This window comes from Cebidichthys violaceus, unplaced genomic scaffold (genome assembly GCF_023349555.1).
Source record: "Cebidichthys violaceus isolate CVI_PGR_0920_01 unplaced genomic scaffold, fCebVio1.0.p SCAF_2, whole genome shotgun sequence".
NCBI classification, from domain to species: domain Eukaryota; kingdom Metazoa; phylum Chordata; class Actinopteri; order Perciformes; family Stichaeidae; genus Cebidichthys; species Cebidichthys violaceus.
The window spans coordinates 13,189,338-13,205,208 of record NW_027176372.1 but is presented as its reverse complement, the minus strand read 5'-3'; the positions used below and the strand labels follow the sequence as shown (position 1 = coordinate 13,205,208).

Here is a 15,871-nt window from a genome sequence, read left to right as displayed (position 1 = left end):
AAAAAAAAAGTTACATAGCAAATTATAGGCAGGCAGGCAGATTTCCTGTCACACCGCAACCTTTTACACGAAATGTCTTTTGTTTTTTCCCTTAAATTATCAATTAACGATACATTTCTTAGAGGTGACAAGTGATTTGCAGTCAGCTACTTAGTAATCATTTGCAGTATGCAATATCAAAGAACAAGCCACTCAGTGACTGTAAAATAAAAAAAGGATCATTTTTAAGCCCGGTTCTGTATTGAGGGTCAGAAAGACTTCGACTGCAGCATGTGACAAAAGTGACTGAGTAGAATCAGTGTGACGCTGTCAGCCGACATGCACACACTGCTGACAAGCTGCTCGTGTGATGTGGCTTGTGTAGCATTCAAGTCACATGTAGTTGCGGCCAACAGTGTGGCCAATGTATCAAACAGAATAATTTAGCTTTTCAGCCCAATACAGACCATGTTTAATGTATCTTCTTATTCATCAGGTGTTAGAAATAACACATCTTGATATTCAGTCTTTCATTTCAATTGTATGACTATTTGAAGGGCCAAATTGCCCTCCTTAGCTTGTAATTTCCATTCCAATATATTGGTTAAACCCTTTTAATACCGGCCCCGATGACATGCATCTTGTCTCTATCCAGACAGAGTTGTAATTTCCATGCTAAATAGCAGTAGAGTTTAATAAATCAGATTAAAGAAAGATGTGGATCGTGGTACTGTTGTCCTTGAAGTATGAGTTTGGTGTAAATTTCTAAAATTATATGGAAAGTGGAGGAGAATTCTGAACATGTGATTGCCTCTGTAATGGCTGCTAATGTCAGTGGATGAGTAATTATTATTACATGATTATTTGCAAACATGTTGAAAGGCAAAACAAATCAGATTAATGATATTCTAGTTGCATCAATCAGGACCACTTGGCTATGAATGGAGCCCCTCGTAACTCACCACAGACCCTGTTGATCAGCTGTTAAACAGGCAGACATGAGAACTCCAGCCTGGCACTATTGGCAGAGTGATGCGCCAACAGGGCCAAGAGGCTTGTGGATGGGAGGCTTGGATGACCGCACAGAGTTAGCCTCATTTCTTCTAGTTCCTGCCAAGCTACTGTAGATAGAAAGATAGAAGAACAGATATGAGGAGGGGCAATCAAGCAGATACAACCAAAGCAAACCTTGCTCCCTATTCTTCTGCAATCCCTCTAATTGGCTATCCAGAGACAGTTGCCTTTGTTCCCTAAAAGAGTCAAATAATTAATGTCTCCCGCTGCTCTCCTGGATGCCTTTGATGGCAAACCAAATCAAATCTGTCCTTTAATTTGACTGTAGTCGTTTGGCATTGCTCTCACTGTTGTAAACAACATAACAAATCAAGCAATGCGCTACACTACCGAAAGGAAAAGTCCAAACGCCAGTGATTAAACACAGGAAGACAGGCATGAAATGGCTATTCCTTTTATTTTACATAATCAGTTAAGAAGGTGCAGTGACTTATTTTCATGTGCAGTGGCATTAGTTTGCAAAGCAAATTTTTTTTTCTATGTGACTGCAAACCATCAGCTGCCTTTTCCCTTTAAATTTGTTATACAAGTCATTTTTATGCCACTCTTGACACATTTCACACAAATAATGTCTAGTCGAGTGCGATGTTGTCACCCACAATTGTTGATTATACCCTCCGCTCACAATGTGAGATAATAAGTGTGAATGCACAGCTCCCTACTGCAACCATGTCTATATCATAGACCACAGCTTGTTTCCTTGGCTCTGTGGTCTCATCACAGCTATAATGGCACATCAGCTGCACCCAGCTGAGACTTTACGCACACACAATATGCCTCTTGTGCTTTAGTGGCCCTCTCCTTCACGCCGGCTTCATAACAGCTAAATTATGCATGCATCAGTAGAATAAATCAGCTTGGACATGCTGACAAGAAAGGGCACATCAGAGAAGCCGTAAAATGCACAGGAAAAATAATATTAAAGAAATATGGAGGAAGCGATGCATCACTGACATTTTTTTGCTCTTGTTTTATTTTTGCACGCACAAACAGGTATCACTGCCAAAGTGACATATACATATACAGATAGTCCGACCTGCAGTGGCAACCTCTGTAATTCAGTAACCCCTTGAAAGACCTGCAAGTCAAAAGAAGAGATTGGAGAGCCATGGCCTGACACAATAAGCACACAATGAACCTCTATGCTGTCTCTGTGTCCCTTTTTAACTGAACCTGGAATAAAGCCATTTTACCACCTACCCACTGCTAGCTTCAGCAGCCATGAAATTACTGCTGGGAGCTTCTTTTTTTCATTATAACAAAAAGGTCCTGGCCTTTGCTTCATGCTGCCATAGTAGAGGTTGATGTCTTTGATGTTACGCTATCTTACAGGGCCAATTTGTTTGTAGAAACGACAAATATATATATATATATATATATATATATATATATATATATATATATATATATATTCTCTAGAGTAAACACAGGAGTAAAATAATATATGGACTCTTTTCATTAAAGGTAAGTCTCTTTTTTTGTCATTTGTCCTTCATTTTCAGCTGATCAGTCAAAGCTGGCCAGAGAGTTTGGTGCAGCTCTTGATCAATCCCTTTGACCCACACACACACACACACACACACACACACACACACACACACACACACACACACGACTCTGTCGTGTGTTGGCGCACATGCTCATCAGTGTTTATGTGCTGACACGTCTCAGTATACCGTGTGAGTGAGTGAGAGAGAGAGAGAGAGAGAGAGAGAGACCAGGGAACAAAGACGGGGAGAGATGGAGAAGCTCCGTGGGTGGATTTTCGCTCTTCTCCCTCCTACATGTATGCACTTCTAAAGATACAGACATCATGCTGCTTCCGTTTGATTTGACATGTGCTGTCTTTTTGATTAGGACAACACTTGGCAGTGAAACAGTTTCTGGTTGTAGGCCTACTGTAAACAACACATCAAAGCCTTGGCTGCACACTTTTGGGGCTACTTTGGCATTCGCGTCACGGCGATTGCAACGTTTCCGCCATGGAGGCAAAGCCTCCTTCTCCCGCAGGCGGGCAGAAGTGGAGGAGCTCATACTGTAGCGCTGGCTATAATGTTATTCTCCTCCACTAAATTACATAAGTTGAATGGACCTGTTTTTGCGTCTTCCTCTTTTAATTGTCGGTAGTTAAACACTTTCCTCAAAGGCACCTCAATTACCATGTCTTTACAGCTGCTCCGAGATTCTCATCTCGTTCTTCATCAACCGTCGGACGTTGATTGCCTGTTTGTTGCTTCTGTATATCATTTGCTGGACAAGTCAAGAGCACTGGTCATATAATCCCAGCAAACCACAGCCTATTTTATTTAAGTTTTGGGCCTTTGCCAGATGACTAATGAGAGGAAACATAAAGCCGTCTTCCTCTCCCAGCCTAAGATTTTGATCTCCACTGTGCAAACACTGGAGGGATCCTCAGAGCCCTGTGAGCATACTTAGCCCAGAGGCAAACACTCACCAGGCCCTAAATACTGTAAGTATTTATTTTGGCTCCCTCAAAAGACAATAGAGAGGAAGCAGCTGTGGGAATAGTTATAAATTAGAACGTACGTAGCGACGTAGTTAATGAAGAGTGAGAGTTTGACAGCTGAAGAATTTTAGGTAGACATTTCTAGCGTGTTCACGACCAAAGGGGGTGAACCAAGCCGGCAACTGTTATATTATGACCTACCTACTTATCATATTCCAAGTTCCAAGACCACAGAGTTTGCATGGCTCAGTAACACTACTTAAGTAATATACTAGGGCTGTGTATTGGAAAGAATATGGCAATATGATACCTATCATGATACAGGGGTTATGCTACAATATATTATGAAAGCACACACCACCAAATGCATAAAATCTGACTAGAAAAAGTTTTTCCTTTTTAATGCAAGTAGAAACATCTGCATTTGCATTTATCACAGTGCCTGTAACATTCATCATCATAGCATTACTTTTGTGTAATCTGAGCCACAAGTTTTTGCATGTAAACTATTATTTAAAAATCAATACAGTATCATAAAACATAATATTGCGATATTGCGAGTTCTTATACCCCTATCATAAACGTCTATTAAAAAGACAGTATATTAATATGGTTTTTTTTTGTACTTGAATTGAATAATTGACCCTTTACAGATATATTTTATACAGCGACATGCGGCAGCAGGTAAATTGCTGCGGTGTCTGTAAAGTTCACTCTCCGCCTTTCTCTGCAGGTGTTCAGTCCTGAACTCGGTATCAAGCCAAACCCCGCTATTATGAGCCAAAGCCACTATCTTTGTGGTTTCAATTCAGTTGTTTCTGATGCCCTCTGAGACCTGACAATGCTCAGCAGGCCATTTCGCTCAGCTACAGACCCTCATTTACCAGAGGATTGGCAAATTAGAGGGGGGAGCAGCCACATTTACTATTGGCTAAACAACCACCGCCTCTTTTTCATGTCTGAGCTTTACACTTTGATCCTTCAGAAATGAGTTCAGGTTTTTGGGGTTTTCGCACTCTTTGCTGTCAGCAGGTAGAGTCAGTAGCTTGTGGTTCCCCTTTTTCATTGTGTAGCGTAGTGTAGTTGATGGCGACTTATTTACTTACATTTCATAATTTGATTAGATTAGTAGATACGATTTTTGATGGATGTGGATTAGTGTAATACCAACAAAGACAAAGTGCAATGATGCAGTGTCATGTAAGCAAGTGGTACAGTTGTGGCTCTGAAGCTGACAGCCAGTTGTGGCTAATGCTGAACTAGATGCTTGGAGGAATTTGCAATATGGTTTCTCTGATTTGCCTAGTTAGCCTGGATCAGCTGTGAGATATGAGAGGGGGTGTGAGAGAGTGAGAGAGAGAGAGAGAGAGAGAGAGCGAGAGAGATGGAGGCCTGTGACACTCTGCACCGTACCCTAATGAGAGGCAGGGAACCAAAGGAGCTGGGCAATGAGATTAGATGCAACTCAATTCAATTACCGCTGAGCCGCCACGGGTGACGCTTCAGAACTCATCCTGTTAAGATCCGGTTCACAGACGAAGAAGCGGACTGCAGCTCTCACTCAGCTGCTGCATGCTACACTGCCACAACATCTCATTGGCAACTGCTCTGATTTATAAGCACACAGAGCGTCGTTAGGCTCTGTCGGGATTTGCGAGCGGACGCTGCAATGTTCTGATATAGATTTAAGGGAAAATGCTGAAATAATTGAGTTTTCACTCATCGCAGCCGTTCATACACTGCTCCACCAACTACAGAGTTGTTTCAAGTGTGTATTTGAGATTAAAGAGAAACGTAATACCCTGTTCAAGACTGATTAAAAAAAAGACCCCGACAAACACCCAACACAGTAGCATATTCCTACTATGCCAAGGAATGACCTGCCCAACTCTGCCTTTGATTGGCTAACCCTGATTCTTACTCCAACTCTAACCAATGTCAATCACCATATGACAAAGAAAGCAACGAAGGTACCAGCCAATCAGAGGCAGAGTAGGGCGGGTCATATATATATATATATATATATATACATATATATATATATACTGTCTCAACTCTGCCTCCTTTTAAGCCAGTTGGACAGAGGCTGGAATAATGTATCGATAAATAGATACATGTTTAAACTTCTCCTCGGACCGAACGCAATGAAAGCTGTTATGGTTAACCACAGGTCATAGACATACACATTACACTCATAGTCTGTACGTATGTAAGTATGAAAGAAACTCTCAATGTATCCAAATGACCTCTGTGCACGTCCGCCTACAGTACATGCATCCCCAGCATATTCCAACCTTTGTATTTTTTTTGGTGCCGCTGTTCAGTCTGGCAGACTCAGTCTGAGTTCACCTTTGTACAACTTAGACCTGCATCCTGTCAGCGTTGGCCAATAGACAGACTGATGCACTATGCTTGGAAACGAAGAAGCCTTTATTTTCTTGTGCAATATATACACCGCCAGACTATAAACTGCAGCATTGCTCTCATGTGTCGTTTAAAGTCTATGAGGTGGTGGATATTGCCTTGTACTTGCACTACTTGGTTTTCTCTGGAAAAAAAACAGTTTTGCAATGAACAATATAGACTGGAATAAACGTCAATTGACAGTATAACAAAGGAAGTGTACGTATAACATATACATATACTTACTGACTCATAAAAGTGGATTTAGTGTTGTACTGCAATAGCACTATACTTACCAAGTTACCTAACTTAATTTGAATAACTACACAATATGTGCAGTGAATAGACCCCTCCTGTTAATAGGTGGAGGCAGAATAATTCTCTGAGCACGCTAGTTAACACCGACTAGCAAGTTGTATTGTTTTTTGTTTTTTTTATAATCCTTAAAGAAAATACGAGTTTCTCTCAATATGTACAGTCCCTCACTCTCCGGGACCGCGAGTGTTACTTAAGAAAGTTAACAACCAATGGGACCATATCTTGCTGGCAGACTACTTTGCCAGGAGGAGAGCAGACGTGAGCCCTGGAGCAGAAGGCTGGCTAGTTAGCTAGCTAGTCTCCAGAGCTCCTGCCTGCACTCTTACCGGTGAAGTAGACTCCTACCGGCAAGGAGTGAGGCAGAGGAACCGTAGAAGTGTGACTTAAGCATGAAAGCATGGCGTAATTAGCAAGGTAGGTAGCTAGCTAACTAGCTAAATGAGTAAAATGTAACAACTTAATAGTTCATCCTCGCACTCATGTCACAGCGCAGGAAAGCACATTGCTATCGCCAGATAAATAACTTTATGCAAATGAACAAACACACATGCAGTAAAACATAAATATAATGTCCCGTGTAGCTTAAGCTTACACACCAAATATGCACATTGTACTCTGCTACACTGTTTGTTTGTTTCTGTGTTTACAGTACATACTGGCATCAGCGAGCATTACACCATATTTATATTCTGTCCTGTCTCGATGGCATGATTAGCTCTGAGGAGCATGATCAGCAGAAACTGCTGCACGCCGCTGCGACATCTGTACATCGGGGATTTATAGCCAGTGATAAGGAAATCTTGTTGTTGTCGTCCATAATTTATGTAGTTGACTGTTTTACATTTTTGGATGAAACACAGCTGTGGGGCTCCTGAAGGCAAAGAGGTGAAAAGGATTTATGGCTTTTCTTCATGTTAGAAATAAATATCACAAGCAAAAGCATTCATGAGGGGTCTCCAATGCTGTAGGAATGATGATGATGAATCCATTGATTAGCTGAAGCTGAAATGGACTCTGGCCGACAAAGGTGACTGGCAGTTGCACATTTATGCAAAGAATAACAACCTGATTTATTTTTTACTTGTTGGTGGAGATGAAAAATGAGCTGTCAGTCTCGTTGCTGCTGTCACATTAAGTTGCACTCAAAGGATTTTGTTCAAATTCGATTTTGAAGTCTAAATCACTAAACAAACTTTTCTGCTGACTGTCGAGCAAAAGTAATCCATTTCTGGACAGACTATTTACCACTACTAGATTCCATCTCTTAATTTCCATACAAATGTAAAACTAGGCAGGCATGGAATCTTCTGTGAATCTTAAATGAATCCAATTGTTTCAACACGGTTCAGGGTTTGCTAGAGGAAGGAGAAGATGAGCTCTGCACAAATCAGCAATTTCAAAATAAAAGCCCTCTGTGATTGTAATCTGATTGACAGGACGCTGTTTCCTTCTTGCACATAAGAGTTAGCATAATTCATGTTTTCCTGGCACCTCAGACCTCAGAAATGAAAATTGGAAATGCACAGATTTTATGGAGACAGAACTCTACAGATACTCAAATATATGAAGCCCAAATCCTTAGAGCATTCTCATGTAGGCATTCATATTTTCTTTTGATGTGTTATTGCCTCTTTCAAGCTGCACAAGAATCAATGATTGGACTGATACTTGCAGCCCCGAAACAAATAGCCACCCTATCATTTTAACCCATATGCATAGCATGTCGTACACCCAACGTGATTACAGTGTGCTAAATGGTTCATTGGCATTTTTACCTTTACCAGCCGTATTCTTGTCAGTTTCCAAACCAAAAGAGACCGTTTTGACCCAGTTAATCTGCATGACATCTCTTAATGTGAGAGGCTTTTATTGCTGGGAAGACTGCCATGCTATCCAGCTGGCTTGTGGTTGCTGAGGTTCTGAGCATATGCCTGAGGAAAATGAATAATGCATCCATGTTATTCAAACCTTCGTTCTGTAACTTTTGCTTTAGGTAGGGGAGATGTGAGGAGGTATACTACATGAGAGACTGCCGCTGCTGTGCTCATGTAAAAATGATGATACCTCAGAAAAGCTTCAGATGTTTTCTCTTCACTTTTACAATTCTTTCTTTTTCCTAGAAAATTGTGGCTTTTGTCCAGGTAAAATGAAAATAGTACATTTGACGATTTTATGCCTTCAGGCTATACGCTGCCTTCATATTCTTCTTGTCCTGCGGTGTTTCACATCAGATGCACAAGCATTGACACTTTTAACCAGTTCTGTGACCCAGAAGCTACAAAGGGAATATATGTGTGCCTCTACATGCCCTCAACATGCAAACACAACATAATCTGAACTCCGTGTTGTGCTAAGGTACATTCACGAACTGTAGGCTGAACTCCTTGGAGATATGACCTGATAACCTGGTTGCCAGATAACCTCGAGGTCTGAGAGGCTGATGTCTCCAGGCGGTACGCCATTGCTTCACTGGACTGATGACACACAGTGCGTCATCCTCTGCGGCTTGCTGTGCCGCACGCCAAAAGATCATCCGATGGAGCTGTGGCCGTGTGCTGCAGAGGCGGCTGCACACCGGGGTTGCAGACTCACACGGCGCAGCACTCTCGGAGCATTTAAGAGTCAAGAAAAAGGGCAGCGTGACCATTCAGATGGAATGGAAAAAGATTTCAAAAGCAGAGAAATGAAGAGAGCCACAAAGTGGATTTCTCATATAGCCGTTGTTGTGTCTTTGGTCTCTCCGCTGGCTTTTGTTGACTGTCTGCAGCCGGTTCATAGAGATAAGGTTGTTCGGAGAAATGCCACACGGTAAAAAAATGAGAAACGTTTACTTTGCACACTGCTGTTCAGTTTGTCAGGCAATTTGCATAATACTCATTCACATGTGGCATTAGTAGTTATCGTCATAAGATCTGTATGTGTCCGAATGCGTGCCCAAAATTTGCTGTTCCTGCAAATTTTTCGCCGCTTCCCTGCCTTGTCTAACCACGTAATGCACGATAGAAAATGAATAGAGAGATGGAACAGAAGCTTATTGAACATACAGTTTGCGGTTGCATTGTCCATGGCTTTATGAAATACCAGCAGTGTGCTTGATTTTCATTAATAACCTTTATGTTCATTCTCACTTTTTTAATGTTGGAGAAGAGTTAAGCCATTTTTTTTTTTTAAACTTCTGCTGTGTGCAATCAATCCCTCCAGAAATAGAACTTCACTATTCATTTTGTGGTATATGATTTGACCATAGTGTTTCTGGGTGCTCTATTAAATGACAATCTTTCACGTGTGAATTAATCATTGGAAGGGCTCATTCTCCATTGCTCTGGTAGCATAATGATCTCTTTCTACCACTGGCCTGGATGAATCTTTCATTGTCTTTATCTTTAAATGAGTTGGCACAATCCTCCAAGGAGACATGGGCCGGGATGTGTTTCACCACATTGTCAAAGTTAACATGTGGCTGAGCTAAGTGCCATGATTTAATTGACGCCAAGCGCAATAACATCACCCGCTGATCTTTTAATATTATGGAGATACAATTCCTGTCCCTTTACTTCATAATGATATTGCCTTCTCTGTATGCAAAGGTAAATTCACGATGGCTTCTACACTTGCACACAAAGTCTAGACTCCAGACAATATTTTCGAGGGCCTGCAGAGTTTGGAATGCTATTTTAGATTGTAATGAGATGGCCTTTAACCTTTGGATTCAAGCAAGAGCCTCTCTAGAATAAATTAGCAGCCTCCCAGTTCTTGCATAACTGTAACCGTGTGCTTCTTTTGTGTCTAATCCTCTCTCTCTCTCTCTCTCTCTCTCTCTCTCTCTCTCTCTCTCTCTCTCTCTCTCTCTCTCTCTCTCTCTCTCTAGGTTTCTCTATACTGCAGGCCATAATGGAGGCAGCAGTAGCTAACAACTGGCAGGTGACCGCCCGCTCTGTTAGCGGCACAACAGATGCAGCAGAGTTCAAGCGCATCATTGAGGAGATGGACAGGAGGCAGGAGAAGCGCTTTGTGATTGACTGTGAGGTTGACAGGATCAACACCATACTGGAACAGGTCAGCCTCAAACACACTGCACATGTGGAAACAGCTGTAGATCAAATAACCAAACACCTACACTGGCCATCTAGCCCTTTGGTTGCTTCCTGCTTTAGTCACATGATTACCAAGCAAATTTAAAGTAGCAAATATTAAAGGGCCACTCCACCAATGTTACATGTCAGTTTTATGTATGTCTTGAGTTAGACTGGGAGATGACAGATTTATAACAAAAACTGGATGCTTATGAAATAGAGCTGTGCAAAAATACCGATGTAGCTTACTATCGCGACCATTTTTTCAACGACTGTATATTGATACGTCCTTGACAAGTATTGACAATTTTTTAAACAGATTTAAAATGTCCTTTAAATTGCCTCGAATCCCTGTGTGTGTGTCAAATTACCTCCACCTCCGCTCCTGTGAAGCTAGATGTCGCTGCTTATTGCCTTCTGAGCTAAGGCCAGTGACCTCCTGGCCTGTGACATGATCCGGCCAATATAACAACATGGCGTCTCACAATCAAGTGGCCGTTTACTGTAGATGCACGCTATGCAATCCCAAATCATTCCTGCCGACACATGATGGATGTAACAGTGTAGTGCCCAGGATTTACGAAGAGGTGGAGAAACATGTCAAAACATCGCTTCCCCCTGCAGAGAGGCTAGCCCTGACGTGCGATGTTAGACCACTAGACCACAGAGTCGATTACGGTCACACCACATCTGTGAGGAGTGGGAACTAGTTTTGCGTGTTTTGCAGACACGGGGCAATGTACGAGAGCCATTCAGGCAGTAACATCGCGTAGTTACTGAAAGTTGAACCTGAGGAATGGGACCTAAGAGTGCTCAGTAACACTGAGTTATCAATATGTGATGTACGTATTAGACTGTCCAGGTGGTACACAGCAAGTTGTATTTTCAGTAAAAAAAAAGATTTTTACAATTACAATATATTGTAATATATTGCAATATGTATGTATAGTATTGTCACTATATATATATATATATATATATATTGTATCGTGACACATGTATCGCAATAGGTATCGTACCACGAGGTGCTAAATGCGAGGTGCTAAATGCAAATTTTGCTGTGCTTTTCCAACTGTGACATGTCAAAACTTCTTCCAATAAAAAAGGACTATTCAGTATTTTAGATCTAAGATCTAACACTCACTAAGTCTTACTAAGATCATTTTTGTTCTGCTGCTTGTTTTGCATGTGAGTTTTTACAAATAGCTGATATGTTCTTTCCTTGAGTTTGTGTAACCTCATAAAAGCTGTGTTAAGTTGAATGTCAGGCACAGCAGTAGGTGTGAGGAGCTGTATTTGGTGCTGTTTGGTTGCAAAGTTGGAGGCCGGCTTGTTTAAAAAACCAGTGCGTGTTGTTGAAGCTGCCCGAGAGCCTGAGGTTGAGAGGTCCAAACGTGAGCAGCCAATTGGAGAGACCACTGGATGAGGCATCCTTTTTAATCCTTCTCTAACAACCGCGGACCCCTCCTTCCCTCTATCACGTCCATTGCCTGAGGAAGAAATGAAAGGTCCACCAGTCCTTGTAGTAGGGGAAACACAATTACCATGAATAGATGAGTGGCTATTATGCCATGCATCTCCTCTGTTCGGCCGCCCCACTCCACCTTACACTCCTCTGCTTGCTGCTGCCTGCTTACAAGGCAATCAGCTCCCGCTTTGGATTCTGCTCGTTAACATTCATTTAGATATTGGCTTCTCTCTGCCTCACAATATCCCCTCAACCAGTGTTCGTTTCCCTTTTTTTCTCAGGAATCAAATTAGATCCCAGTGTCATAGTTTAAAGCAGAATGGCTTTAAGTATTAATTTTCTGCGTCTAATTTAATTCTTGTGCTGCACATTTCCTTCCTTTACCATTCAGGCACAATACTGGAATCTCTTTCCTTTTTGTGTTAAGACTATGCATCAGCTTTTAAGAAAAGCATTACAAATCACATGTTAGGCATATTAATGGTTGTGTCTTTAATTGATCCCCCGCCCCCCTCCTGCAAACAATAATAAGGATGCAGAGCAATAATCTCTTTGATGTTTTTCTGTTTCTGTCTTTTTCCAATTAATGAATTATTTATTTTTCGTCTAGAGGGACCTCTTTCCCTTCCTCCACCTACAACTATCACCATCAAACATTTTTCTCCCTTAACTTTGTTTTAGCACAGAAGGGTAAAATAAAGCTTTTACAACAGCTAACCTTCAAAGCAGCAGTGTGCTCAATTGTGCCCCTTGTTTCAGCGACAACCTCAGCGTGGGATTTTCTTTTGTTCCTGGAGCTAATTGAAATAATCTGGCTAGCTCTGCCAATATGGATGAGTCACAAGCATTCAGGGAAGCTGCTGGACTTCACTCTGCAGCCACCCCCTATTGGGCCATACCATTATACTTTGAAACAGGGATGGACTTTCCCCCATGAGGGCAATCACACCAAAAATGGCACCCACTGTCAGCTATGTGGAAACCCGCTGCTTCTACCTGCTATTGTAGTTCTATTAGCCAATGATTGACGGATAGAGGTTCATCTCTGGACAGGAGGGAGAGTTTGAACACAACCTGTGTGCGGAGGCCAGTGTCTGTGTGTGTCGCTTCAATCTGTCAAGGTCACTGCTGTTGAGGGAGGATCATGAGGCAGGACAGATTCAGCCACCTGATTGCTGGGGGAAATGGGAATCAGCTCAGTGGCTTAGTTTTATGATTTCTGTCTGAGTAATCCCAGCACACAATGAGCGTCTTTATACCAGGCAGTGCAGTTCATGGTGTATAGAATAGGCAAGTGTCGAGCTTCCACAATTTGGTTCAATTGTTCCACACGAAGAAAACCCTCTGTGCTGCTATTCATTAGCACCACTTTTGATCCTGTGGCTGCTAATGCTGCGGTCCTGCTGGGCCTTTGTTGCTCTACTGCAGTAGCTCACTGCACTGTTAGAGTTTTTCATCATTTCAAATGTTCCTCAATTATTAAAGGGACATCCACTTGTACTGTATTTACTCAATTTCTGTACTCAAGTACAATTTGCTTTTTAGTTTGCAGTTATTGACTGAGTATAGATATTTCCTTTTGTGTATTAACAATATAACTAACAAAAATATATAGTTATATATAAAGCTGTTCAATTTAGCTCCACCGCAACAAGCCATGGCATTAAAATGCTGCTCACACTTTAAGTATGAAGGATTAGGGTATTTGCCTTTGCCTGTATTAAACAGCATATTTTTATATACAGTACATGTACAGTACCGTATTTTTCGGACTATAAGGCGCACTTAAAAATCCTTAAATTTTCTCAAAAATTGACAGTGCGCCTTATAATCCAGCGCGCCTTATGTATGGTCACTTGTTGTGCTTATTGATCGATTTTATGTGGTACAATGCGCTCAAAAATCTGCCGAAATGTGTAAGTACGACTTTGGTAAGCAACGAAGCCGCTCCGCTCAATGGATATTCGGAGCATTACGGTACGCTGTGTCACTACCTGATCGGCCCCGTAACAGGAATGTAATGTCTAAACTAAGTCAAAATCGATCAATAAGCACAACAAGTAACCGTCGGTCGCAACCGTCGTCCGAGCTTTCACGAAAGCTGGAATCATCACTGAACAGCCAAGTACCGATAACGGCAACAAGACTGACTCGGAAAATGACGAGAGGGATTCGGGCATTCTTGATGCCGAAATCGCACAGCTGTTTCACTCAGACACTGAAGATGAAGAATTCGATGGATTTGTGGAAGAGGAATGAATCGATAAGTGAGTGTATTTTTCTGTACCGGTATTTATTGTTACAACTGAGTTGAATAAAGTTTGATTTACCGGACTGTGTTGTTTTGCTTAATGCGCCTTATAATCCGGTGCGGTTTATGTGTGAACATAGACACGTTAATTCACAGTGCGCTTTATAATCCGGTGCGGTTTATGTGTGAACATAGACACGTTAATTCACAGTGCGCTTTATAATCCGGTGCGGTTTATGTGTGAACATAGACACGTTAATTCACAGTGCGCTTTATAATCCGGTGCGCTTTATAGTCCGAAAAATACAGTACACTGTAGTACTTTTATGTAAGTAAAGCATCTGACTATTTACTCTACCAATTAATGTATTCCAACCAGGGTTCAATTAACATTTATTTTCAGGATTGATCTGTCGATTGTTAACAGCATAAATTGACAAAATGTCTGTTTGAGAACCCCCAGGTGGCGTCTTCAAATGTCTTGATTGGTCTGAGAAACCGTCCAAATCCCAAAGATATTCAATTTATAAGTATGCAAAACACAGAAAAGCAGCAAATCCCTTCTTTCAAAGGTCCTTAAAACGTATTTTTTTATACTAATGAATAATTACTTTAACTTTGATTGATTCATTTTTAATTTTATGTCATAAAGGAATACGTTTCCTGTGGGCTTTAAAGGTGCTAAATTTGAAATATTTAAATAATTAATATAGCAGCAAACAACTATTTGCTATGTTGAGAAATAGTGGCCTAATGACTACCTAGTTAGAAAATGACTATCTCACTATCTATACCTCACTATAGTTGTTATACGAGTTTCTCTTGGCTTTGTTGACATAGCCGAGCAGCTGCGTGTATCTTTTAGTGCACGTGACGTGAGTGTGCGCTACTGCCCAGCTCAGCCCTTCTGGCCGCTTTGCGCTGTTCTCATGTGGCGGTTACAGCTGATAACGGCGTCCCAACCAATGGCGTCATCGTGGAAGGGTAGTGCCCATCCTCCGATTCCTCCCCAGATTAAAAATTGTATCTCTTTCAGAATGTGTTGCTGTTCGTTGCACTGTTCACACTGTTTGCACCGTTAGCTCATAGCAGCCGGCTCAGCCTTCGGCGTTGTTGAGCACCGTGTGGAGGAAATCCCTCAATCACAGATATGATCATATACTATATGCTCTGAATTTTGAATTTGGCCCCTTTAAGAAGCTAGTACCAGCAAATAGTTTACCTTTTTATTTCCTTGAAACAGCTTCTTCCTTGTCATAATTGTTGCACTTTCATCCTATGTTGACAATCAATTAATGACTAATGGTTTCAGCTCTCGTTGCAACCTGTGCTTAGGTGTTGGACAGCAATTTCTCTAAATTGTCATTGACTCATCATACTGTTAACACACAAACACACTGGATGTACCTCATCTTCAGTTGTAAGCACACTCCGCTGAATGTCACTTTTACTAGCTTCATTTATCAGTTGACATGATGTAGAAATGCGGTACGGAAAGTATTTGCATACTGCTGCGTCAGGCGCAGTTTTGTTTGCTCCTATAAGAGCAGAGTGAGTCTCCCAACAAATTTGTTTTGGGATGCTGAGGAGAATGCTACACCCGGGCTATTATCATTTTATGCAATAACAACCGCTCAGGATTTATCGCTCATAGGACTTTTCCATCAATATACTGCACTGCAGATAAATTAACCCAATGACTTCCATTCCTTCCCTTTCGACAAAGACGGGAGAACCTCTGCCAGCTCTGCTCGCTGAATCATATCCAACAAGCGTGTTTCATTGAACCGTCTAGGTTTATGATATTATATGCTGCCCTTAAAGAAGGGCAGAATAAA

General features: G+C 41.5%; 1 protein-coding gene across 2 annotated transcripts in view; it reads left to right on the top strand.

The window, feature by feature from the left end:
* gria3b (glutamate receptor, ionotropic, AMPA 3b) overlaps positions 1-15,871 on the top strand; it is a 79,269-nt gene that overhangs the window by 29,074 nt on the left and 34,324 nt on the right. For both annotated transcript variants that reach the window (XM_068714523.1, XM_068714522.1), the window contains exon 4: positions 10,110-10,297. In XM_068714523.1, coding sequence (XP_068570624.1) covers positions 10,110-10,297 — 188 coding nt within the window. The remainder of the gene's footprint in view (positions 1-10,109; positions 10,298-15,871) is intronic.